Genomic DNA, 23,542 nt, shown 5'->3' on the forward strand with positions numbered 1-23,542 from the left:
TTTTTTGATTTTTATCGAGATTTTGGTCGATTTTTGGCACCCGGAGCGGTCTATTTATAATAACTCCGGACTTCTTGTTGATAACCGCTTATGTTTGGTACTATTGGAAAAAAAAATAATTTTTTTTAAAAAAAGATCGGTGTTCTGCGATAAACAAATCAAAGGAAAATGGATAAAATCATAAATTAAAATATTGCAAGATTTAACAAAATAAACTTATATTTTTTATCTATGTATACAGGATTAGTCACGAGAGGGTTATTTCTGAATTTTTTTGCCGCAACCCATTATACATATTGCAACAATTTCTTGATTTTAAATTTTGAAAATAATTATAATTGAATCTACGATAGCTGTTATTAGTCTTGTCTCTTTGACATTAAAGCAAAAAATCATCTCTTAAACGATGCGACATGTTTTGTTATCGTTTACCAACCGACTAGGCGAATGTTTAGAAGTCGATGGTAGACACTTCAAACACCTTTTATTATGTATTCACAAAACTCCCGTGACGTTTACAATGACAAACCAAAATTTTTGAGTGTATCTCAAACAACACAGATGACTATTATTTCATCTGACTGTACTTGATGTCAAGTTTCCATGTACACGGTACATAGGCCAATGATAATAATTAAATCATTTCAAATCGTGATAGCGACCAGGTTGTTAAACTTTGAGTGAAGTAGTCACCAACATAGCCATAGTGACTTTTTGTTTAACTAACTTAACGTCATTTTGACATGTCGGGAGTTTAGTAAATATATTATACATTAACTTAACTTGTTAATTTATTTGTTGAATTTTGATTAATTTTATGTTATCTGTCAATCTGATATTTCTGGCAAATCTATCCAACTTACTTTGATTTCTAATATAAAAGAAATAACATATTTAATTTAGCAGTTAGTGAGTATTGTTGGTTGCGGCAAGGAAATTTTCAAAAATAACTCTCTCGTGAAAAACCCGGTATATTTTACCCTTCATAAAAAATATCTTATTAGTATCTATTTTACGGAATTTTTTCACTTAATAATATGTTTGGTTACATATCACCCATTTCAGTGTCACCAACCTAACAACTGACAAGACTCAATACTCAACAAAAGTCAAAGATCAACAAGACTGCCAACCATGTCGACTGACAGTTGTCATCAGACCGAAGGCTTCAAGTTAATCCGCTACAAACGTGGGAATAAATCTTCCAAATATAAAACTTTATCAAAATCCCACGAAATAGAACTCCAACCTAATAAAGAAGCCACACTCAAGTCAGTATTACACACTCAAAACACACCATTTCTAACCTAACTTTTCCAGAAGAATCCACGAAGCCAAATCGGAGATAAATTCGTCTGACTTATTCGCCTCAGCTGTTGCTTCGCTCCGAGAAGCTCTAACAACGCTATCAAACCCAAATATAAAGGAAATAATTTGTTTCGGTTTAGGTCGAATCGGTGAGTGTATGATATCCCGGTATCAGTTAGGTTTCCTCCTTTGTTTGAAAGATTTACACAACGCCGAGGTCAAAATCTACGACCCGGTGTTCACCGAAACCGATCGTTGGTTATTACGACAATTCCAGTGTGAAATTTTAACCGAGAATTCCGAGGGTAAATACCGAGTTGGCGACAAACACACGACGATTTTTTACATGCCTCATTGCCCCAAACAGCTCACTAATAACCTCCTTTGGGCCAATTGGGGCCTCAACTTAAACTCCTGCATTATCATAGCCAACAGTTTTAACTCAATTATTGAAAATAGCCCCAAACGCGTCCTCAACCAAAACCAATACCTCGTCAATATTTTCCCACACGTTCTCGAATTGGCTGTGATTAATTCGTTTCGATTTTTTGAGATTTTCAACGATACCGCAATTCATATTTTTCCTTGGAATAAAATTAAGCTTCTTTCGGATGATTTCTGGGAGGTTGGGGCCGAGCCGAGCTACGACGACGACGACGTCGAATTCGTTCGAGTAAAAGTGTGATAATTGCAGGGTGAGATGGCGTCGAAAATCAATACTTTGAGACAGATCATCGCGGAATTGCGTCAAGCGCTTCCGAATGATTCGCTTAAAGACAGTTTGGCACTTCGGTACATTTTGAGTCAGTTTAGGAAGTATAAAACGACGAGCGAGCAGTTGTGTAAGGCGAGAGAGGAGATGGAGTTTATGGCCAATACGTATTTGTGCTATTTGAGGAGCTCGAGGATGCAGCAGGAAATTCATAATGAGTTTCACGGGAAAGGGGAGAGGTCGGTGAGAGAAACAGCTAATTTGGTTGGGTTTAAGCTGCCTCATGACCCGAAATAATCGATACATAATTGAAAATTGTATAAAGTTTTAGTGAAATAGATACACATTTATAGATTGCATAAATTGTGGTTTTTCTTTCTTATTTCTTAACCCAACATTGAGCAAAACAAACTAAATATTGCGATAATTTCTCACTTTTCTCGTAGAGTGGGGTAAAAGCTAGAAGTGCACACCTGGACGGGCATAAATGAACACAAACATATAAGAGAGGACGCGGACCAGTGGCCTAACAAAATTATTTTATTCACAATCACTAATAATGTAATACGCCGATTACTAACTTTTTAAAGGTTGGGAAACACATATGAACAGTAATATCATTTAATCCCTTGGGCGGTAATATGCAGGTTTGCCAACGTCTTAACGTTTAATGGCTTAATTACAAAAATACCCGGAATTTTTTCTTTCAAATTGTCTAAAGTTGCGGTCAATTCATAGTGGCCATTTAATTTATCTCAAAGTTGGCAGCACTTAACCCGCCACTTCTATTGTGTGGGTTTTGTCAAAGTTGGTCGAAAAATTGTCAATAATTGTGACAGGGGCAATAGATTTTATATGTGAAGTATTCTAACCCGACTTTTTTAGAATTGTCATTTTTGATAGCTATGTCACTAAAAAAACAATTGGATGTTTAACGTCGGATTTACACAACTCAATTTTTACAAATTTACACAGGGAAGTGGCCACTATGAATTGACCGCGACTTTAGTTACGTATAATATTTTGCTAAATTAGTATTAGTATTACTTTTGTAGCAGTTTTTTTCACTTCTAGGGGAGTACACTGCTCCATTTTAACAATTTTAATCTCAGATTCAAACATAATTTTAATATTTTCTGAAATGTCAAAAATCAAACGCAGTTTGGACGTTTGGACTTTAACTTTGTTAGAATTTTATTCAAATTGACTAAAAATGATGTGATTCTGAATAAAATAGCATACAAACTTCGGTAGTACAAATTTGTCAACAAGATATTATTATCCGTTCACGTAACTGTTACCGCTAAGCCCTAAACCGTACCCCTTGTAAATCTTCATAATCACCCTCAAACCGAACGCTCGTGCCTGTTTTGTTGTGAAAATCGAGGGTTTTCGTTACCTACTCAATATGTCTATCCTTGTTTTTCCTTGTCACTGTATGTTGTCAGAGTAAGAGGAAGATAGTGACGTAAAACTTTCAAAAGAGAGGTAGAATTCCGGATCAGTGGAAAGACTCAAATTTTAAAGTTTATTTATTAGTATATTAAAGAACAAGTTTTATAAGGGTTGTCATTATAAAACGAGTGTTTTATGCTATTTTTCTAATTTGCGCCCCCTTTTTTTCTTATTTAATTAAATAAAAATATATACTTTTGTCTAGAAAATTTTGTGTTAGTTGGTATCGGTTGGTAACACTCGGCGCCCTCCTGATTTTTTTAATCATTTCTGACGTTTGTCATTAAAAATAAAATTTACAAATTATTAGTTATTAGTGTTACAACATAATAATAATAAATAAAATATGAGCCAACAGAATTTAGTTTGCACTCCGCCCGAAATTCGCGAAATTGCCGAAGCAACAACGCAAAATTTGTTACCTGACAAGTCAGAAGCGGCATACAAAAACTAAATAACCCTAAATTCATTAAAGTACAGTGTGCTTTTATAGATAGCCATAAACGACTCCTACTGAGAGACGTTAATAAACGTATTATAAACGCAAATTAGAAAAAAATATTTAACAAACATTATTTTTCTAAAATAATAGTTATTTATTCGACGAGTTTGAGTGTAAATCGGACGAATTATTTCACCGAGTGGGTTATTAAACCACGAGTGTAACAAGCGTCCGATTTACACTCAAACGAGTTGAATACAATATTATATTTTTCGCATTGGACTCAACAAAGCTTAAAATTTTTAGTTTATAGATAAAGACTTGCAGTCAATCGTGTGAAAGGAATAATAATTAACATTTAAAAAATTAAATATTTAGGTATACAAATGGGTCGAGTAAGTAAAAAAACAATTTAGATATAAACTTGTTTATAGGGAGCAATTTTCACGCCGTTGAATGTGATATAGAAACAATCCAACTTGAAATAAGTGGTTTCAGTTCAAGTTTTTTCTGAAAACTGTAGCTGTGTCTCAAATAAATAAAAACTGTTTTTGAAAAAAATACAGGGTGTTCGGTCCAAGTCGCCCGGGCGATAACACCTAAACTTACTTTTTATTTTTCAAAAATACGGTAAACCACTATTTACTACATTTTACTTTACATAATGCACTCGGAAAACAATTTAAATTTTTGAATTTTATTCCAAATTTTGCAACGTAGGCGGATTTTACTTGTCAAAGTATTCATGCAAAAAGCAATATGTTTGTATACTGTTTAATTGTTAGTTTGACAAAGCCTAATTTGTCAATAAATTTTATCGTTAATAATGGATGATTTTAATTACGACGAATTGAAGTGTTGAAGTGTTTTTTAAGTGCAATAAAAATAGAGCGGAAGCCGAAAGACAGTATAGAGAAAAATACTCAAATAGAGTTCACCCAAATCGTTCTGTATCCAAGCATTTTTTTTTCACACCTTTCCTTTACAATTAAAAATCAGGCTACGCGACCAATTTCCTTATAAAGTTCTAAGATTTAAGATATTTTTTGATTGCATTGTGTTACGCAAAATGTAATAAATAGTGGTTTACAATATTTTTCATGTCAATTATTATTGTTTGGAGGAAAAAAACATAGGTGTTCCATTTGAAAAACTAAATTTGGTAGCATTTCCGGCAACACCGGATGTGCTAAAAAAATTTAATATATTTATTAATAAAGCCAAGACTGAATATTATTACTTAAATATTTACTTTTTGAAAAAAAGAAGTAAGTTTAGGTGTTATCAGCCGGGACAACTTGGACCGAACACCCTGTATATTAATTATAAGTTTTATAAATTATAAGTATTTGCGTTCCTTGCTGTAGCCTCTGTCACCTTTCCTTTTTGCCACTCTTTCTTTAAATCTTTGTGCATTTAAATATTTTATACGCATAAATAGCCGTTGACGACTAAATGAATGAACTAGATCCTTTTCCACTTGTGTTTTCTTCCAAATATATTGGGTAGTTCGATGTATAATTTTTTTGCCGGTGTCGAATTTATTTTTATGAAAATGCCTAAAAAAAATTTCCATTGTTTTAACTTTCTTTAAGCACAACTCAGATGGTTCAGTTAATCCTCCATATGACAAACTCGTAATCCATGATGGGGCACTATAAGAATGAAGGTTCAAAGTTTCACGAGTTTTGGTCGTCATTCCCAAGTGAGGATAATTTTTTGTATGTTTCCTCGCTAAATATCCAACTATATGAAGTCTCTCACATTTGAGGCCAATTATTTATCAGGTCCAGGTTTGTATTGCTTTAACGCAGTGGCAGTTGTATTGGAAAATAATTGCGCTGCTAACGACACGTTCTATCTTTGTGCTTTTTCGCACGTTAAGTGCTGCAATGTCAGTTTATCGCAGGAACTGACCTCAGTATTTGAGGACTTAATTAAAGCTTCCACTGGTGTCTTTGATATTATAGTCCCATCTTCCAACAAAAAGCCTTTATTAATAAACCAATTTAAGTAAATGCGGTGCATCGGCAAACATGTAAATTCTTTCTTATGTCACTGGATGGAACATATAAGTAGTTTCTGTATTTACATTCAACTCCTTCCAAAGTGCTTGGTTTCCTCCACCACAATCGGATACACAAGCAACTACTTTATAATTAATCGTATGCATCTTTGTTATCACATTTTCTAACAGATTTGTTGTCATGCCTGTATCAAAACCTAAGTAAATTACTTGTTTCCAGTTGTCAAAAAGACCACGTGCCATTATTACTTGAAGATACGAATGAGGTCCTAAAATTTCGTCTTCTTTCTGATCATATTCATGTACAGAGTTGATTTTCATTTCATCGAATGATAAAACTGTTAATTTATTCAGTGATGATTTTAATTTTCCCGCTACATCCATTATTCTTAACACATCCTCTAAAACACCTAACCTTACATTTATATTAGTAGCCCAGTGCTGTAGAGTTGAGATCCCAGGCAATGGATAATGAAGTTTCTCCCGAAGATACTCATAACTTCGTTTACTAAAATATCTAAGAGTGAAGGCTTGCGATAACTCATCTGTTGTTCATCGAGCTTTTTTCTTCTTTTGCAGAACAATATCTAACTGATTTGGGGTTAAAAAATGCGAAAGGGCTTCTCTCATCTTTTCTTCACAATTAGACGCATATATTCGAGTAGGACTCTCTAATTCGCTAATTTTCTGTTGCAGTTGTGTAACTTCTTGGTTCTTTTCCTTCAACGATTTCTTCAGCTTTTCATTCTCCATAATCAAAGTATTTATTTCTTTCCGTAAAATATCCACTTCCGATTCAGAACTGGTGGAAGGAACAACCTCCGCATTTTCAGCACTCGTAGTGTCTAGAATTGGTACATCTTCAGTTTCCAACACTTCATTTACAATTTGTTTACGCTGTTTTATGGACTTTCTCTCTTCTCCTTTACTGAGACCTCGATGACTTGTGCTTTGTGGCAAAAGATACAATGATGGTACAGCTGGAAAAAACGTTTAGTTCATAATTATTTATATTACTTAAATTATATGTTTTAAAGAACTTACCAGTGGGTTTCAACTTTTCTGGTCGAATATTTAATAATTTTGCTTGCAGACTGTCCTGATAATCACCATCAGTGAAGTGCTTGCTGCAGATCCTTTTGTTTCTTGGATCCCATTTATCCTTTCGATGACATCTCCTAACCCATTCTTTGCGAATTTCCGGATTTTTTGGGAAAGAGAAAAACTTAATTTTCTCGCCTCCTCTCTTAGCTTTTTGAGCGTTGCTTTTGCAAATTGCCACACTGCATATAGTTCCAGTCATCTAAAGTCAGAAATAGTCAGTAATTCCAAATATAAGACTAATAAGGGTAAACTTACTGTGTACTTGATTACAATTCACGCAACTATTACTACAATTAAACTAAAAACTAAACTATACTTAAATTTGTCTCTAGCTGTTTTGTATTTTCACTAGCACCACAATGTCTTTTTTATTCAAAAAATCGAAAAAAAAAACACTCAAAACACTCTGAATCCACGATGTAAACAAAACGCTATCATACTGGATGACGTATCAATATGGCGGTACCCCCACTACTCAGAAAGTTACGGCGCAACCATAACCAAAATGAGTTGCGATCTTCGACCATATATTATGATATATTAGATAAACACGTCATCCAGCGAGTTTGTAGGCAGTTTGTTTGAAGCCAACATGTATGGACAAGAGGAGTGAGGGGCAAGAGGATGCTTACTCTTCCTTACCTCTTGTTCAGTGGCGGCTCGTAGCCAAGGGGCAGAAAATGAAAAATATTATAAGTTTCATAAATAATGTTTCTTGAAAAAACTAGTGGTATTTCGAGATTTTCAAACTACTTGACTCTTTTGGTGTGATCACTTAACAATCTACAATCATATCGCCTGAGTTACAATATAAAAAAAATATTCAATGTAATATGGGAATATTAGAATACATTACGACGCCACTGGTGGTTCACATATTATGAATGAACCAATCAGAGAAGGAGTCTCTAATGGTCAAATTCGCGTACCATTAGTGATTTCCCCTTGCCCCACCTGCACATGTTGGCTTCACAACAAATCAGAGTATGCCTAGTCTATCTAATATATGGTCGAAGGTTGCGATATCTTTTGTTTGTCACCAGAAACCTGCTTAACCTGCTTACAACCTAATCATGAATATCCCTAAATTTTAGGGACTAATTTCTTGTTGATACGACAATAATGCTTTATCCGACCTCGAGGCTGGGGGGCTGGCGCCTCCCGATCGTATACATAAGCACTCGGGGTAATGCCATATTTACAACCTTATTTGTAATGTACTATTATTGTGTCTATGTGTTATTGTACCATTTACGGGAAAACTGCATATAAATTGTAAATTCCACTATCAAAAATTGCAATTTAAATACAACAGCTTTGAAATGGTGTCCTTTATTTTAGTCTTTTCTCAAATATGCCGACAATAAAGCGAATCTACACGCTTCCAAAATCTCCCCTCTTTTTTTAAAGTGGTCTTGACTGAGCATATACGTCCAGATGTGTACTTCTAGCTTTTACCCCACTCTACTAGTTACTTAATAAAAATAGAAATCTCTAATAGCATTTTAATTAATTCTTTGAGTCCACGTTCGAATCTACAATAATTCTACGCTGGAAAAAAACATCATCTGTGTTTTCGGTCACCATTTCTCAATAGTTAACAATTATTAGATTATATGTACCAGGTGAATAAAAAGTTGAATGATAAAGCCCAGTAAAAATGTGACGTTTCTTAAAAATATAATTTTTTATACTTGGCTATTAAGACAACTAGAGTTGTATAAACTATAAAACTCGTGTTGTCTTCAACACTAATATTGAATCAGAAATTTTACTAAATTCAGAAATTATTATAAAGAATGTCAAAATTGTCAAAAAATATGCATCAGCGTATTTTATAGACTCATTTAACATATGTTGCTATTGACGACGTACTTTATAGACAGTATAAGATATTAGTGTTGCAAAAATATTTCTTTTTGGTTTGGAAAATTTTAGTCCAAGAATTTTCAAATTTTTAATTATCTAGTTTTTTGTTTCAAGATCTTGTAGTGATTTTTGCAGTCAGTTTTTTTTTTATTAAAATTCATTCAAACTTCATAATCTGGTTTTTGATTTGAAAAATAAATAAAACTGTCAAACTTGTGAAATAATTTGTATTTGTCACAATCTTTTTTTTTCTCCAAATTAACAAAACTTTAACATCAATTTTGATATTCTTTCGCTAAGTGTTTAGCAATGGTATTTAACTGCATATTGTATGTTCCTTCATAAATGCTTCCAATTTTGACATCTCTGTAAAACTTCTCTTGAATGAAATCCTTACTGAACCCAACTCCACCCATCCAGTCAATGCATTTGACACAAGTTTGTTGGGCGACATCTGCCGAGTACCATTTTGCCATCGCTGCTTCCTTTATAAAGGGTTGCCCATTTTCCACTAATCTTGCCGCGTTATATACAAGAAGTCTAGCACACTCGATTTGTGTGGCAATTTGAGCGATTTGGTGTTGCATTCCCTAAAAAAATGCTTACCTCTAACACTGCTTTTTATACAAGGTGCGCCAGAGCTCACGCCCTAGAGAAAAATGCCGTATAAGGTAAGATATCAGGAACATGGAAAAAATTTTATCTATAAAAAAGTTATGAGAATTTAAATTTTGCACTTTGACTCTATTTATTTCTGTTAGAAAAATAATTTTCCATTTTTTTGCTACAGTCTATTAGAAGAGGAAACAAGGAAGCTGTATGTGTAAATTTGTAAAAGTTGAGTTGTGTAAACATCCAATTGTTTTTTTAGGGATATATCAAAATGACAATTTTGAAAAAGTAAGGCTAGAATATTTCACATATAACATGTATTGCGCCTGTCACAATTGTTGACACAATTTATTAGTTACTTGCTGGCAACATTGATGTCAAATGACAAAAAATTAATGTCAAATTTTTTTGACAGATAGAATTTTTTAAACATTTTTTTTCCTGGTATCCTACCTTATTTGAAAATTTTCTCAGGGGCGCGAGTTCTGGCGCACCCTGTATTTAACTTATTTCTATATACTTTAAAATAATTTCACATGACGCAGTACTGATATTTGTAACAAATTATGAAATAATTTAACATTTTAGGGTCAATAAGAGACATTTCCAAAAAGCTGGGACACCTATTTTTTTGTATTGCAGAAAAGGAATTTTACCTGAAAATTGAAAATCGATTTCCCAAATTGAGTCCGCTCCAGTGTATATGGTATGGTGGCATCAAAGCATCCCTGGGCTAAACCCACCATTTGAGCCCCTATTCCCACTCTCCCTTCATTTAAAAATCCAGCTGCTATCTTATAACCTTTCCCGTATTCGCCCAAAATGGCCGATTCTGGTACTCTAACATTTTCAAAAGTGAGCATACAAGTTCCCGAAGAACACAATCCTAGTTTTTTTTCAGGAATAGCAACTGTTAGGCCTGGAGTGTCTCTTTCGATCAGGAAACAAGTAATTCCTTTGTAGCCCTTGAATTTTACAAGAATTACATGAATTGTTGTATGGTTTTAAAGTGGAAGTACCGATGAAGGGTCGGCGTTTGCCATGACGAGGAATAATCCGGCTAGATCAGAATTGGAGATCCACATTTTTGATCCGTTGATGACGAAATCGGAACCGTCTTTTCTAGCGGTTGTTTTTAGGGCAAATGCGTCAGAGCCTGATGAGGGCTCGGTTAGGGCGAAACTGCTACACTAGAATATAAAATTAACATTTTCAAATTACTTTTTGTTGTTTAAAAACAGCTTCTTTCAGAAAAATCTTCCTTTATGTCATATTTTTTATTTATCTTTTGGAGAAAGTATAATTAGCAGGAGTAAAGTGATTATTTGTAACCCAAAATCTTAAAGCATTTTGATTTTAACTTATACTCGTACCATGCGTTCACCATTGCTCTAAATTTTATTTCTAGAGTAAAGAGAGATGGACTTTGGAACTTAGAACCCTTCTAGGTTATAGGGTTTCATTTCTCATAGTAAAATGCTAATCTTAATGTATCAAGTTACAGTAAGGGACCACTTGAAAAACTAAAAACGTGTAGCCCATTACAAAATTTTAAGTCTTTTACACTTGTTTAAACATTTATTATTATTGTATATTCAGTTATTGTATACAGGGTGTTCGTTTTTCGAGCTCCACCATGGGGATCTCAGTTATTATAAGAGATACGAGGTCGGTTAAATTAGGGCAAAGTTGCGCATTTTTATGCTGAACAACAATCTGAAACAAAATTTAATGTATCATTATTAGTTTTTGAATTATTGGAAAAAAACGGAAATTTGTAATTTTTGTTTTTATTTATTCAAGCGAAAACTAAAAGACCTAGACGTTTTTAACTAGAACGTTCTTAAGGCACTTTTTTACAAGGAATCTAAATCTGTCATCGTATTTTCCAAGGCACTCTTGATACCAGAGTTACAACACTCAACTTTGGATTTTCGTATGGATTTCTGAATTTTTGAAAAGTCTTTTTGTTCCTGATTACAACGATGTACACACGATATGCTGATCAAAATTTAAAAAAAGCGTTTTTTCAAAGAGTACTTTGGAAAAACGCCACCAATTTTAATTAATAAACTAAATTTTTAACAGGGACAACGTGATAAACTAGAATTTACTCTTCGCAAAATAAAACAAGTTACAAAAGATGCTCGAATGTACCAGCCTCAAAAGTTTGTTTGTTAGTTAAAATTGTTGGCATTTTTTCCAAAGCACTCTTCGCAAAAACGCTTTTTCTTAATGTTAATCCGCATGTAAAATTTGATCATATCGTGTGATACATCGTTGTAATCAGGAACAAAAAGACTTTTCAAAAATACAGAAATCAAATATGGCGTCTATCAGAAAATCCAAAGTTGAGTGTTGTAACTCTGATATCAAGAGCGCCTTGGAAAATACGATGACAGATTTATTCCTTGTAAAAAAGTATTTTAAGAACGTCCTAGTTAAAAAAGTCTTTTAGTTTTCGCTTGAACAAATCAAAACGAAAAAAAAAAACGAACACCCTGTATATGCAATATGTAATCGTCTTAATTCAACGGTGGCAAGTTTAAATTTATTATTGTTTATACACAAACATACTAATATCATTATAACACAAATTATAACCCAAAACAGTTTTCATGCTTACAATTTAAAATAAAAAATAAGTCTTCCAAGTACAGAGGAACGCACTATAAAAAATTACAAAGGCAATATATGCAGTAAATATTAAGAAAATATGTAGTCTCCACAACATTTATAATACCAAAGTCAACATTTTTAAAGTTGATGACGTATTCATGTTTCTATTCAGAAATAGATTTGAGCGTCAACACACTGTGGGATAAATGGACTTTTTCACATCAAAATAGGTATAATAATTTTTTATGCATTTATAATAATGTGTTTTGTTTATTTTGTAATTTTTATAAGGAAAAAATTCTTGGTTTAAATTTAAATAAAGAATATAATTTTACAGCAGGTTTTTCAACATGTAGTTCATATGTTTCCCTGACTTATCCTACTTAACTTTCAAAATTTTTGTTCAAATTAGAACAAGAATTTTTTCTAAGAGTTTCATCAAAAATATTCAGAGTTTCAAAAGTATGGCTTAAAATGCAATAAAATTTTCTTAAATACTAATAAAACACGCTAGTTATACTCTTTATGTAAATTTTTGATAAAAGTGACCTGGGACTAAAATATATGTATAGCATTGAAAAACATTGAGAGGGGAAATACAAAAGTTGACAAGCATTTTCACATGGAAATTTTGATTTACATTTTTTACTTTCTTACGAAATAATAAGCAAATGCACAGTTTTTAAGTGAAATTTAGAAACCAAGTATTGCACTTTCTGGTTTATATGAAATCATTGCTCAACAATTGAACATTTTACAATTTTTTCTTGCATTTTATGATTCTTGGAAAATTTAAATTGATTATACAAACTGTTGATTTATATGTATTTGAGAAAAATTCCCAAACTCCATTTTTAAATGTACATAGTTGCTACAAGACATTACATACGTATACAAAATTTTTGAAAATTTACATGCTTAATACTTTGTAAAAGTTAAAAAAACAAAATGTACCTACCTTTATTTCTTATTTTTTCCTTATTTTATTTATAGAAGTCTAAAATTTTAGAACTTTATTTTAAACCACCTGGTATAATAGAGAGGAATGTTATAGTTATTTACGTCGCAAATATTGAAAGTAAGACTTTACAAGAAAAGACAACTGTTAGTCCAATTTTTACATTTTTTGAACAAAAGATTCAATTCCAAAAAAAAAGATCTTTTGCAAATTTTGCTAGGAGAGTTTTTGTGTAAAATTTAAGAAAAACAATCACTGTATTATGAGTGACGTTATAATAATAAAATTAAAAAAATTAAGAACTAATGTTTGGGAAATCTGACGTTCTTATTTAGGTAGGTACTTTTATTAATTCAAAACTCCCAGTTCTATAATCGAATTGAAAGGAGATTTCAATTAAAAATGTTGTTTAGATTATGCTGATTAATACGGACTTCTTCACAAAAATTTCGCGTTCTAAACCAACATTAACTTTAAAGTCTCTTTAACTCGATTATGAAACTGGCCCTTTAAAACACTCTTTCTACCAAATTCAATAAAAAACTCATTAATTATATACTTTTCTTGGTTAATAAATTATATTTCTTATTTTTTCCTTATTTCTAGTTCTAGAGTAAGTTATCACTTACCATATTCGTCGCCAATTGTGGCAAATATTTGTTTTTCTGTTCTTCAGTCCCTAACTTTTTAATAACATTATTAACTAAAGTATTTTGAATATCGACCAAAACCGCAATCGACGGATCGACTTTAGCTATTTCTTCAATACACAAAATCGTCGTCATAAAATTACAACCGGCTCCTCCAAAATCGGTACTTATTTCAATCCCCATCAGCTATAAAAGCAAAACTTTTTAAAAGGAAAAACAATAAACCAGAGTTTTATTACTCCGTTATCAAACAACATATCAACAATTGACTGTTTAAATTTTCCCTCCTTTTCCATATCTCTGACGTGAGGATTTATTTGTTCCCGAGCTAGTCGTGCAACTATAAATATTCAAAATGGAAACTTTCTTATGTCATTGATAACTTAACTACCTGTTTCTTTCATAGCTAATTCATCTTCGCTTAATATAGTTAAAGGTAAATGACCCGAAGTACCATTTTCTATATTTTCCCTAATTTGTTGAAAACTAGTCGTTGCACCTAAAAAATGTCTTACTGGTGTTTTATTAACCTTAAATAACAACAATTGAACCTAAATATGATTAAAAATAAAGTATTTACATACCCTTTTGTATATTTTTAATAAATTGTTCATTTTTGTGTGTTCTTATTACAAAATTAGGTTAATTAGAATCGTGTTAAGGTAGAGTTATTGTCAAAATGATAATCACATTTACTGGTAAGTTGCTTTATTATTCAATTGACGCTGACATTCGTTTTTGTGGCGAAATACTGATAATTTATAAATCTAAAAATAAATTAATTACTAAAGCAATTAAAACAATTTGAAAAACACAAATGCTGCTTATTGAAGGTTTTAATCGAACATAAATAAATAGAGAAAGAAAATAATTTTTCTTCTAACAGAGTGAAATGTTGTTTTTAAGAGTCCATGATTAATAACTTGTGATAAACTGTGGGTAAAGAAATTGAAACGGTTATATTTTATATTTCTATGCTATCAAAACTACAAATAAATATGGGTTGCATGTCTTTAGGCAAGAGTTTTCTTTTGTTTCATATTTAGTTACAATCTAATTAAAAAAAATTAAGAGGAACGAAATTATAATTCATGTACCTACATTAATATTTGAGCTAGCTAAGAAAATGATAAAAAATATGTGATAAAAAATATGTTAAAACTTTTCAAATTTATTTATTTTGAGTTAGTTTTATATTTCTATATTTTATTTCTATTTTTCACTCATTTGATATGTAATAAATAGTAATATCATAAAAAAATTTTTTATTTATTTATAAAACGAACTTGAAATTAATGTGAGAGTTTTTTAGTAGTTTTAAATGAATTCCGGATTATACAACAAAAATTCTTAATTTTAATTTTAAATTTCCAATGTTGTGTGTAACAATTCAGATGAAAGTGGCCTCTGTCTCTGACTTTGAGATTAAACTGTAGAGACAGAAGTCGTAAGGTTTGGTTTCTAAACACGGAACAATAAAAATTTTAATAATGAATTTATTTCATTTTTGAACTTTTAATATTTTTTTTTATTTAATTTTATAAATTTAAAGACAGAATTTTATTTATACTAAAATTTTAAAGATGTAAGTTTTATTTATTCAACACAAACAAAACTTGCTGGAATTATACAGGGTTATTCATAAATATGAAACAATATTTGAACCTCAAAAATGACCTATAAAATGATGTTAATTTAAATTATAACTCGTGTCCTATCTCTACTGATAAGAATTTTACAGCCCTCGGAATGTGGGTATGGAAATTTGATTTTTTTGTAATAACTTTGGAACTATTTGACCAAATATTATAAAATTTGGAACATTTCCCTGTGATAACATACCTTTTAAACTGGTAATCACGAAAACCGGATACATCTACTCAATTTCCGGTTCCAGCAGTTGCAGGTCACATTTTCTATGTTTTTCCATTTTTTTGCTCTCTTAACACCAATTTTTTATTGCCCAAATAGATAGAGTAATCAATTTCGAATAAAAAACGCATAACCTTTAATACCCCTAAAATGGACCGTTTCAAAGATATTTTAATTTAAACTGAGGACTGCACAACGCTGAAATCAAAAAATAGGGATTTTGAATAAGTGGTATCCACGACAACCAATGACCATGGTCACATAAATCCCTGCCAGGCATCTGTTAACTTTGACGATATATTTTTGTGAATTTTTTATAAATTAAATGCTACGAGAGAGCAAAAAATGGAAAAACACAGAAAATGTGACCTGCAACTGCTGGAACCGGAAATTGAGTGGATGTATCCGGTTTTCGTGATTACCAGTTCAAAGGGTATGTTGTCACAGGGAAATGTTCCAAATTTTATAATATTTGGTCAAATAGTTCCAAAGTTATTACAAAAAATCAATTTTCCATACCCACATTCCGAGGGCTATAAAATTCTTATCAGTAGAGATAGGACACGAGTTATTATTTAAATTAACATCATTTGATGGGTCATTTTGAGGTTCAAATATTGCTTCATATTTATGAATAACCCTGTTTAGTGATTTTACGTAAATTTCTAATCAAAATAGCCAGTATTGGGGAAATTAATCTGGCAACATTGAATAATAATAATAATCTAGCAACACATTAAATATTAAATGTGGCAGATTTTGTTTATGAAATTATTAATGTTCTTAATTTTAAAATTATAGACCACTGATTTATTATTTAATAATTAAGGAAAAAATAAGAAAAAAAAGTTCTTATGAACCTATGTCCAGAAATGCTTCCAAAGGGAGTTATAACTAAAATTCGAGATTATTTAAAAGAAATCACGCGTTCTTTACGAACATATTAACAGTAATAGGTAAACAATAAATCAGAATCCGCTAAAAAATTTCAAAAAACCTCTTTCAAAGCAAAATTTTACGGAACTCATTTAAGTCCCTAAAATGAATTTTTTCCGGACTCAATAAAATAGTAGGTAAAATGGTTATTTTAGGTACTCAGTCCCCAAAAACTGTTTTTCCGAACGAAAAAGTCAATTTGGTTACTATGGTGGCGATTTTTTTTTAATTAATAAGAGGTGTGAATTCTTTTTTTGAAAATTCAATAACAAAAATTTGTTTCTGACACACTCGGCTTCACCGTCCGGAAACAGCAACAATTCGTCCGCAAAACTGTATTTTAGGTACGAGTACTTGTAACAAAAATAACTATTTAAAAATTGAATTGTCAAAAAAGCAAATTAAATATTCGATTAATAAAAGTTTAGTACAAAAACTTCGAAATAGATGACAATAAACTATGCAATTTTATTCTAAGAAGAATTGTCAATTCAGCTATGGCTTAGGGCGTTTTTCATAGTCCACCCTGTATACAGGATGCGCCAGAACTCGTGTCCTAGAGAATATTTTCAAGTAAGGTAAGATACCAGGAACACGGAAAAAATCTTTAAAAAATTCTATCTGTCAAAAAATTTTGACATTAATTTTTTGACATATGACATTTTTTTATGTATATTTAATGATACTGATGATCTTGTTTATGTTTTTTTACAATTATTTAGTAAAGGTACAAAAATTTTACCAATAAAAGCCACAAATAACATTGAACAGAGTTACAATTTAGGATACAGCTTCCTTGTTTTCTCTTTTAATAGCCTATAGCAAAAAAACTTGGAAAATTATTTTTCCAACAGAAATAAATAGAGTCAAAGTGCAAAATTTAAACCCTCATAACTTTGAAATTATTATAGATAAATTTTTTTAACATTTTTTCCATGTTCCTGGGATCTTACCTCATATGGCATTTTTCTCTGGGGCGCGAGTTCTGGCGCACCCTGTATACATATTTGAAAATAAATTTAGGAATCTACTTTAAGCTGCCACCAGAATAAACAGTTGTCATCAAAACAAATATTTGTCATCAAACAAAATCCTCTGTTTATTAAAATTAGTCGCAATTATTGATTAACATAAATGTTTCAAAAGTTATTATAGTGTGTAACTAAAAAAAATCAAAATAAACACCGTAATTCGGGTCCAATATGTTACTTGACCGGTAGTAACGATTTATTCTTCAACAGAATCAATGGGCCAAACAATATCTTCTATCCAGTTTAAGTACGAAAAAACTTTAGTATAAACTCCAATTGAATCTTTAATTCCACAACCTTTTCCAAAAGAAGTGACACCAACCACGACAAAATGTGAGTCTATATCGCCCAGGAATGCAGAATAGAATGCCATTTTCTTGTAATGTAAGGGTCCACCTGAATCACCCTACAAAATATGTAAAAATGTTAAACAAAAAAATTCTAGTTTACACACGGGACATGTATCTCCTCCTTCGGAATCACCTGCACATAATTGTTCTGTATCGTTAATTCCCACTTTGAGTCTTCTTGAAGAAGTAAACCTTTGTTTACATTTTCTATACGGTACAGTAGTCAAATTCACTTTTAATAAATGACTGCTTGTTTCACCAAAATAGTCAGTTTTACCCCAACCAATTGCTTGGAGGTGATCATAAGAACGCTCTTCTGTTTCTAAACAAGCAGCACTGAAATAATGTGAAATAACTGAAGATGATCTATTTATTTTAAGTAAAGCAATGTCGTGATAATGGGAAGAAGATTTATATTTGGGGTGGACATAAATGTGTTCAACGGGAATGTCTCTAGGATCGGCTTCTTCTGTGGTATTTTTCAAGTCTAAATCGCCGAGTCGCACCCATTTTACTTCTCCGCTGAAAGAGAAAAATATAATTAGTGAATATATTGTTACTTTCTTGTTACTGGTCCAGTGTGTGAATACAATGGGCGGCAGTAAGAACAAAGTTGAAACTGATCAAGGATCCTCCACATAACCAAGAAATGTTGGGTTTTTCACCGAAACCAATCGCTGTCTTCAAATATAAAAAATATTAAAGGTTTCACCATTTCCTTTAAACTGGTACCATATGCGGGAATTCTCTTGGTAAGGCTCTGGCCAACTTGATATCAACGTTTGGATAAATTGCTTCCTTGTGTAAATAATAATCAAAACATTCTAGAGAACTAATTGGTTATTTATTTTTTAAATCATAAGCATTTACCTTTTTTACTCCGTGAACCAGGTCCTTGCCAAATTAATGGACAACAAACTAGAGAATAGTTTAATGGTGAAAGTCCACAAGGATTTTTGCTGTCAATATTATCGAATTTTTTTTTGTTATCACAAAACAGAGTACATATACCAATCTCACTTGAATTGTACATTCGACAAAAATCTGTTTGTTGTAAATACAAAATAAACAAAATTTGATATTTATATTCACATACCTCTTTCATGATAATCTTGATATGTCACAATTTTAGAACAAAAAAATAGTAACAATAAGACTGTAATACTATACATAGTGTCCATTTTCAACACAGTAAAGCATACAAATCTATAATAAGAGTTCTTTAAGTGGATACATATTTATAAAATAGATGAGTTGGGGTCATTGGTCAAACTTAATCTTAAATCGCATTTTCTAAATTGAATATCTTAATATTGCACTTTACAACAAAAACGGGCAAAAATTAGGTATTTGCCAGATATTAATGGCAAGAATAATCGTCTGTCATGGTTTGAGATAATAATGATCATGAATAAATACTAATAATAATAAAATAATACATGTAATAATTAGAAATTATATTGAACATGGCTTGAATTAGACTAATATTAACCCTTTTGTTGGCAAAATAAAAAAAAAACGTAATTAAATCTAGTGGCTTACGTACGTACAAGGTGAATAAAAAGTATAGAACCAAGCTTTTTTTTACATAAAATTATCACTTTACGAAAAAAATAATTAGTGCAGTGTAAACTACTATAAAAATGTAATCGTTATATAGAATTTAGAAATAGAATTTTTCGAAATTTCTTTTAGGTTTTGAGTTTTGGAAAAAAAATTAATGTCAACATCCTCCTACCATGACAATTTTTTTGAATCAGACTGTACTCTAAAAATGATCTCTAGTTAAATAAAATTGTTTTTTATCGAGTAGTTTTTTTTAATAAATTGTTAAAGTGCGTTTCGAGCTCATCACGAAGATTTTCCTAACTTAACCTAAGTGGTCGTTTCATGCATTTGTTCGTTTCGTGTATTAAAAATGACAAAAAAGTTCTTATTAGATTTTTTTATCCATCCGCAAATGCCCCAGAAAGGGTACCTGTATAAAAAAACTGGGATCTCTTACCACCAAACGAAATAATATAGAATAGATATAATATCTGCTGGGATAAATTACTGTATTATAGGGTAGAAAAAAAAAACTTTTTCCGTTTTTGGCAGTCAATTTCCTAAGGTACAAATATGCGATAAAACATATTTTTCTAGGTAAAATTGAAGGAACAATTTTTTTATCTAACATAGAAAGTCTTGTGTTGCATTTTGTACAGCAAATACATACAGGGTGAGTCATTTATAATAAATACCCTAACCCATTTTTCAGACGCAACCTCAGATACTAGGCATTAATTGATGTTTTGTTTGACATTTTTCAAAAATATAATCATACAGGGTGTCAATTTTAAAACTTGCAATTGGCAATATCTCTAGAATTAAAAAAGTTATTGCGAATCACTCCGTTTCGGTGGTTTTTAAGGGGAATCAAAATGGCATAGTAAGTGACGCTCCTCCACCCACTCTTAAAGCCACAGCCAACTTAAGTTGAAAATTTTAAATGGCACGAAAACGTTAAATTTTCATTTTTTTCATTTTATTCAAGGGTGGGTGGAGGTGTGTCACTTATCATGTCATTTTAATTCTCCGTAAGGAACCACCAAAACGGATTTGAGTGATTATTAGTAACTTTTACACTTGAGAGAAATTGCCGATTGCAAGTTTTAAAATTGACACAGTGTATATCATATACCTGATAGCTTTGAAAATTTTTAAAAATTGGAGTCCTACCTATGACGGTATAGATTCAGCCACAGCATTTTTCTAGCATTCTCCACTTATCAAAATCATGTAAGTTTTTTTGTCGTTTGAGTACATTTTGAATTCAAGGAGAAAAAGTGGAATTGATGACACTGTCAAATTTAATTAATGACATATCAACAATTACTTTTATTTTTAAATTTAATAATCTAAATTTTTCAAACTTGTTTTTTCTATTTAGTCCTAAGGAATTACCCTCCAAAATCCATTAACGATTTTTTCCAGATAAACTGTATACACGGTGCGCCAGAACTCGCGCCCCAGAGCAAAATTTGAAGTAAGACAAGGTACCAGAAATATGTAAAAATGTTTCAAAAAATCTAAAAAAAAAAGTGTTCTTATTGGATTTTTTTATCCATCCGCAACTGGCCCAGAAAGGGTACCTATACAAGAAATATGTTAAAAAAATTCTATATGTCAAAAAATTTTGACGTTTGACATATTTTTTTGTCTACTTAATGATACTTTTGATCTTGTACATGTTTTTTTTTAATTATTTAGTAAAAGTACAAAAATTGTGCCAATAAAAGCCACAAATAACATTGAACAAAGTTACAATTTAGGATACAGCTCCTTTGTTTCCTCTTCTAATAGACTGTAGCAAAGAAACTATTTTTCCAACAGAAATAAATAGTCAAAGTCCAAATTTTAAACTCTCATAACTTCCAAATTTTTATAAATAAAATATTTTTAACATTTTTTTCCAAGTTCCTGGTATCTTACCTTATTTGTAATTTTTTTTCTGGGGCGCGAGTTCTGGCGCACCTGTATTAATAATATTATATAGGGTATATCTAAAAAAATACCGAATTCTAAACACCTAATCTACAGATAAATAAAGAAATACCTACCTTCATTTTCTGTATAAAACCTTTCAAAAAAACTAAGAAATTAGGGAATTAAATTTAAAAAAAATTATCATTTCCAAAATGTATAATATAAAGAAAAGTTTTTTCAAGTTGGATAATTCTTTTCCTTTAAAAAACTTTAAGTATTTGTTGTGTACTTTTTTTATTCTTTGTTTGTTCGTTATTCAATTCTCCTTTTGATTTTCGGGGATTCTCAAAAATATCTAAAGTAAACATACAATTTCTTTTCTAATTTAAATTTTGTAATTTTATTTTGATAAATAGTTATTTAGAAAACAAGAAACAAATTATGATTGATTAAATTTGTGTTTTAAGTACTACTACTTTTTGATTTTAATTGTGTTGCTTCACAAGTTGTTGAACTTTCTCCAATTCCAAATAAATACTTACTAATTACAAGATAGTCCGGTCAAAATAGACATTTCAAATAACTAAAATTCCGACACAGCTAAATTTTGGTGGAGATCTTGGGTACACCATTAGGAATAAAGTGTCAAAAGTCCCCATCGATCCCATGTGTGCTACAAAAGTTATTCGTGTTCAAAGGTCAAAATTTGCCGTTTTTTAGATTTTTTTCGAAAACGGTAAGTTTTATCAAAAAAGCAGCCCAGACAAAAATTATAGATCTTAAAATTGTCTACAAAAATGGTCCTTATACTTTTTTTTCTAAGAATCACCATTCCTGAGATTTCGCGATTCTAAAAGTTGAAGCAGTCACGTTCTACATGATATGCACCTACAGAGTGCGGCAGAACTCTCGCTCCAAAGACAAATACTATGTAGGGAAACATGGAAAAAATTTAAAAAAAATTTATCTATGAAATTTGACTATCTATTTCTGTAGGAAAAATAATTTTCCAAGTTTTTTGCTATTAGAAGCGGAAACAAGGAAGCTGATCCTAAACTGTAATTCTGTTTAATGTTATTTGTGGCTTTTATTGACAAAATTTTTGTACCTTTAGTGTGTAATTATAAAAAAAACATATACAAGATCATCAGCATTATTAAATAGACATAAAAAAATGTCAAATGTCAAAAAATAAATGTCAATTTTTTTTTACAGATATAACTTTTTAAACATTTTTTTCATGTTCCTGGTATCTTATCGTACTTGAAATTTTTCTGCTACTTCATTAGACTTATAAATATCTCTTCATTAGACTTATAAATATTTCATTAGAATTAAAAAGAATTTATGTGGTAATACAGGTGTTCAAAAAATCGCACACTTCCTTGTAAGGGAGTAATTGGGTAGACCCCCAGAGTACTGAAATAGAAAAAAATGTATAAAAAAATCTATCTGTCAAAAATTTTTGACATTTTTTTATGTCTATTTAAAAATACTGATGACCTTGTATATGTTTTTTCAGAATTATTTAGTAAAGGTTCTAAAATTGTGTCAATAAAAGCCACAAATAACATTAAACAGAGTTACAGTTTAGAATACAGCTTCCTTGTTTCCTCTTCTAATAGCCTGTTTCCTCTTCTAATAGCCTGTATCAAAAAAAAAACATGGAAAATTATTTTTCCAACAGAAATAAAGAGAGTCAAAGTGCAAAATATAAACTCTCATAACTTTGAAATTGTTATAAATTGTATTTTTAAATTTTTTTCTATGTTCCTGGTACCTTATCCTACACGGCATTTGTCTTTGGGCCGCGAGTTCTGGCGCACTCTGTATGTGCATATGATGTAGAACGTGACTCCTTCAACTATTAGAATCGCGATATCTCAGGAATGGTGATTCTTAGAAAAAAAGTATAAAGATCATTTTTGTAGATAATTTTAAGATCTATAATTTTTGTTTGGGCTACTTTTTTGATAAAACTTACCGTTTTCGGAAAAATCTAAAAAACCTCAAATTTTGACCTTTGACCCCGAATAACTTTTTTAGCACACATGGGATCGATGGGGACTTGTGACACTTTATTTCTAATGGTGTAGCTAAGTTCTCCACCAAAATTTAGCTGTGGCGGAA

General features: G+C 31.1%; 5 protein-coding genes across 6 annotated transcripts; 2 read left to right on the plus strand and 3 right to left on the minus strand.

Annotated features, from left to right (window-relative positions):
- Positions 1 to 1,110: 1,110 nt before the first annotated feature.
- Positions 1,111 to 2,126, plus strand: LOC123009754 (SRR1-like protein). The gene is made up of 2 exons (XM_044406264.1): positions 1,111 to 1,271; positions 1,321 to 2,126. Exons 1-2 carry the CDS (start codon positions 1,135 to 1,137, stop codon positions 1,991 to 1,993), a joined length of 810 nt encoding a protein of 269 aa, XP_044262199.1. The 5' UTR covers positions 1,111 to 1,134; the 3' UTR covers positions 1,994 to 2,126.
- On the plus strand, positions 1,323 to 2,383 carry LOC123009755 (protein FMC1 homolog). Its single transcript, XM_044406265.1, has 2 exons — positions 1,323 to 1,457; positions 2,003 to 2,383. The coding sequence occupies exon 2, from the start codon at positions 2,009 to 2,011 to the stop codon at positions 2,315 to 2,317; it is 309 nt and encodes a 102-aa protein (XP_044262200.1). The 5' UTR covers positions 1,323 to 1,457; positions 2,003 to 2,008; the 3' UTR covers positions 2,318 to 2,383.
- A 3,931-nt stretch (positions 2,384 to 6,314) lies between these two features.
- On the minus strand, positions 6,315 to 7,457 carry LOC123009720 (THAP domain-containing protein 5-like). The gene is made up of 3 exons (XM_044406207.1): positions 7,303 to 7,457; positions 6,988 to 7,246; positions 6,315 to 6,923 (listed from the first exon to the last, which is right to left on the minus strand). The coding sequence occupies exons 2-3, from the start codon at positions 7,244 to 7,246 to the stop codon at positions 6,496 to 6,498; spliced, it is 687 nt and encodes a 228-aa protein (XP_044262142.1). The 5' UTR covers positions 7,303 to 7,457; the 3' UTR covers positions 6,315 to 6,495.
- A 1,671-nt stretch (positions 7,458 to 9,128) lies between these two features.
- LOC123009502 (short/branched chain specific acyl-CoA dehydrogenase, mitochondrial-like) lies at positions 9,129 to 14,846 on the minus strand. Of its 2 annotated transcripts, none has more exons than XM_044405876.1 (7): positions 14,340 to 14,846; positions 14,147 to 14,285; positions 13,995 to 14,095; positions 13,735 to 13,941; positions 10,548 to 10,718; positions 10,185 to 10,493; positions 9,129 to 9,506 (listed from the first exon to the last, which is right to left on the minus strand). In XM_044405876.1, exons 1-7 carry the CDS (start codon positions 14,367 to 14,369, stop codon positions 9,192 to 9,194), a joined length of 1,272 nt encoding a protein of 423 aa, XP_044261811.1. In that variant the 5' UTR covers positions 14,370 to 14,846; the 3' UTR covers positions 9,129 to 9,191. The 2 variants fall into 2 exon arrangements, with proteins under 2 accessions (XP_044261811.1, XP_044261812.1); XM_044405877.1 differs by having other exon boundaries at positions 14,147 to 14,254; positions 14,340 to 14,845.
- Positions 14,847 to 17,637: 2,791 nt separating this feature from the next.
- Positions 17,638 to 19,156, minus strand: LOC123009740 (serine protease snake-like). Its single transcript, XM_044406246.1, has 6 exons — positions 19,041 to 19,156; positions 18,815 to 18,988; positions 18,677 to 18,768; positions 18,516 to 18,625; positions 18,049 to 18,466; positions 17,638 to 18,000 (listed from the first exon to the last, which is right to left on the minus strand). Exons 1-6 carry the CDS (start codon positions 19,123 to 19,125, stop codon positions 17,791 to 17,793), a joined length of 1,089 nt encoding a protein of 362 aa, XP_044262181.1. The 5' UTR covers positions 19,126 to 19,156; the 3' UTR covers positions 17,638 to 17,790.
- Positions 19,157 to 23,542: the final 4,386 nt, after the last annotated feature.

This window comes from Tribolium madens, unplaced genomic scaffold, assembly GCF_015345945.1.
Source record: "Tribolium madens isolate multiple individuals breed KSU strain unplaced genomic scaffold, Tmad_KSU_1.1 Scaffold_7;HRSCAF=85;Tcas5.2_LG10, whole genome shotgun sequence".
Classification (NCBI taxonomy): domain Eukaryota; kingdom Metazoa; phylum Arthropoda; class Insecta; order Coleoptera; family Tenebrionidae; genus Tribolium; species Tribolium madens.

Excerpts from the sequence above, each read along its gene's own strand:
- LOC123009754 (XM_044406264.1), top strand. The coding sequence starts at position 1,135 with ATGTCGACTGACAGTTGTCATCAGACCGAAGGCTTCAAGTTAATCCGC. Across the intron at positions 1,272-1,320 it reads AATAAAGAAGCCACACTCAA|AAGAATCCACGAAGCCAAAT; the intron begins GTCAGTATTACA and ends TAACTTTTCCAG.
- LOC123009755 (XM_044406265.1), top strand. The coding sequence starts at position 2,009 with ATGGCGTCGAAAATCAATACTTTGAGACAGATCATCGCGGAATTGCGT.
- LOC123009720 (XM_044406207.1), bottom strand. The coding sequence starts at position 7,246 with ATGACTGGAACTATATGCAGTGTGGCAATTTGCAAAAGCAACGCTCAA. Across the intron at positions 6,924-6,987 it reads AGAAAAGTTGAAACCCACTG|CTGTACCATCATTGTATCTT; the intron begins GTAAGTTCTTTA and ends CGTTTTTTCCAG.
- LOC123009502 (XM_044405876.1), bottom strand. The coding sequence starts at position 14,369 with ATGAACAATTTATTAAAAATATACAAAAGG. Across the intron at positions 14,096-14,146 it reads ATTAGCTATGAAAGAAACAG|TTGCACGACTAGCTCGGGAA; the intron begins GTAGTTAAGTTA and ends GAATATTTATAG. Across the intron at positions 10,494-10,547 it reads CAAACGCCGACCCTTCATCG|GGCTACAAAGGAATTACTTG; the intron begins GTACTTCCACTT and ends GTAAAATTCAAG.
- LOC123009740 (XM_044406246.1), bottom strand. The coding sequence starts at position 19,125 with ATGGACACTATGTATAGTATTACAGTCTTATTGTTACTATTTTTTTGT. Across the intron at positions 18,769-18,814 it reads TGGTTCACGGAGTAAAAAAG|AATGTTTTGATTATTATTTA; the intron begins GTAAATGCTTAT and ends TTAGTTCTCTAG. Across the intron at positions 18,467-18,515 it reads TGTATTCACACACTGGACCA|CGGAGAAGTAAAATGGGTGC; the intron begins GTAACAAGAAAG and ends TTTCTCTTTCAG.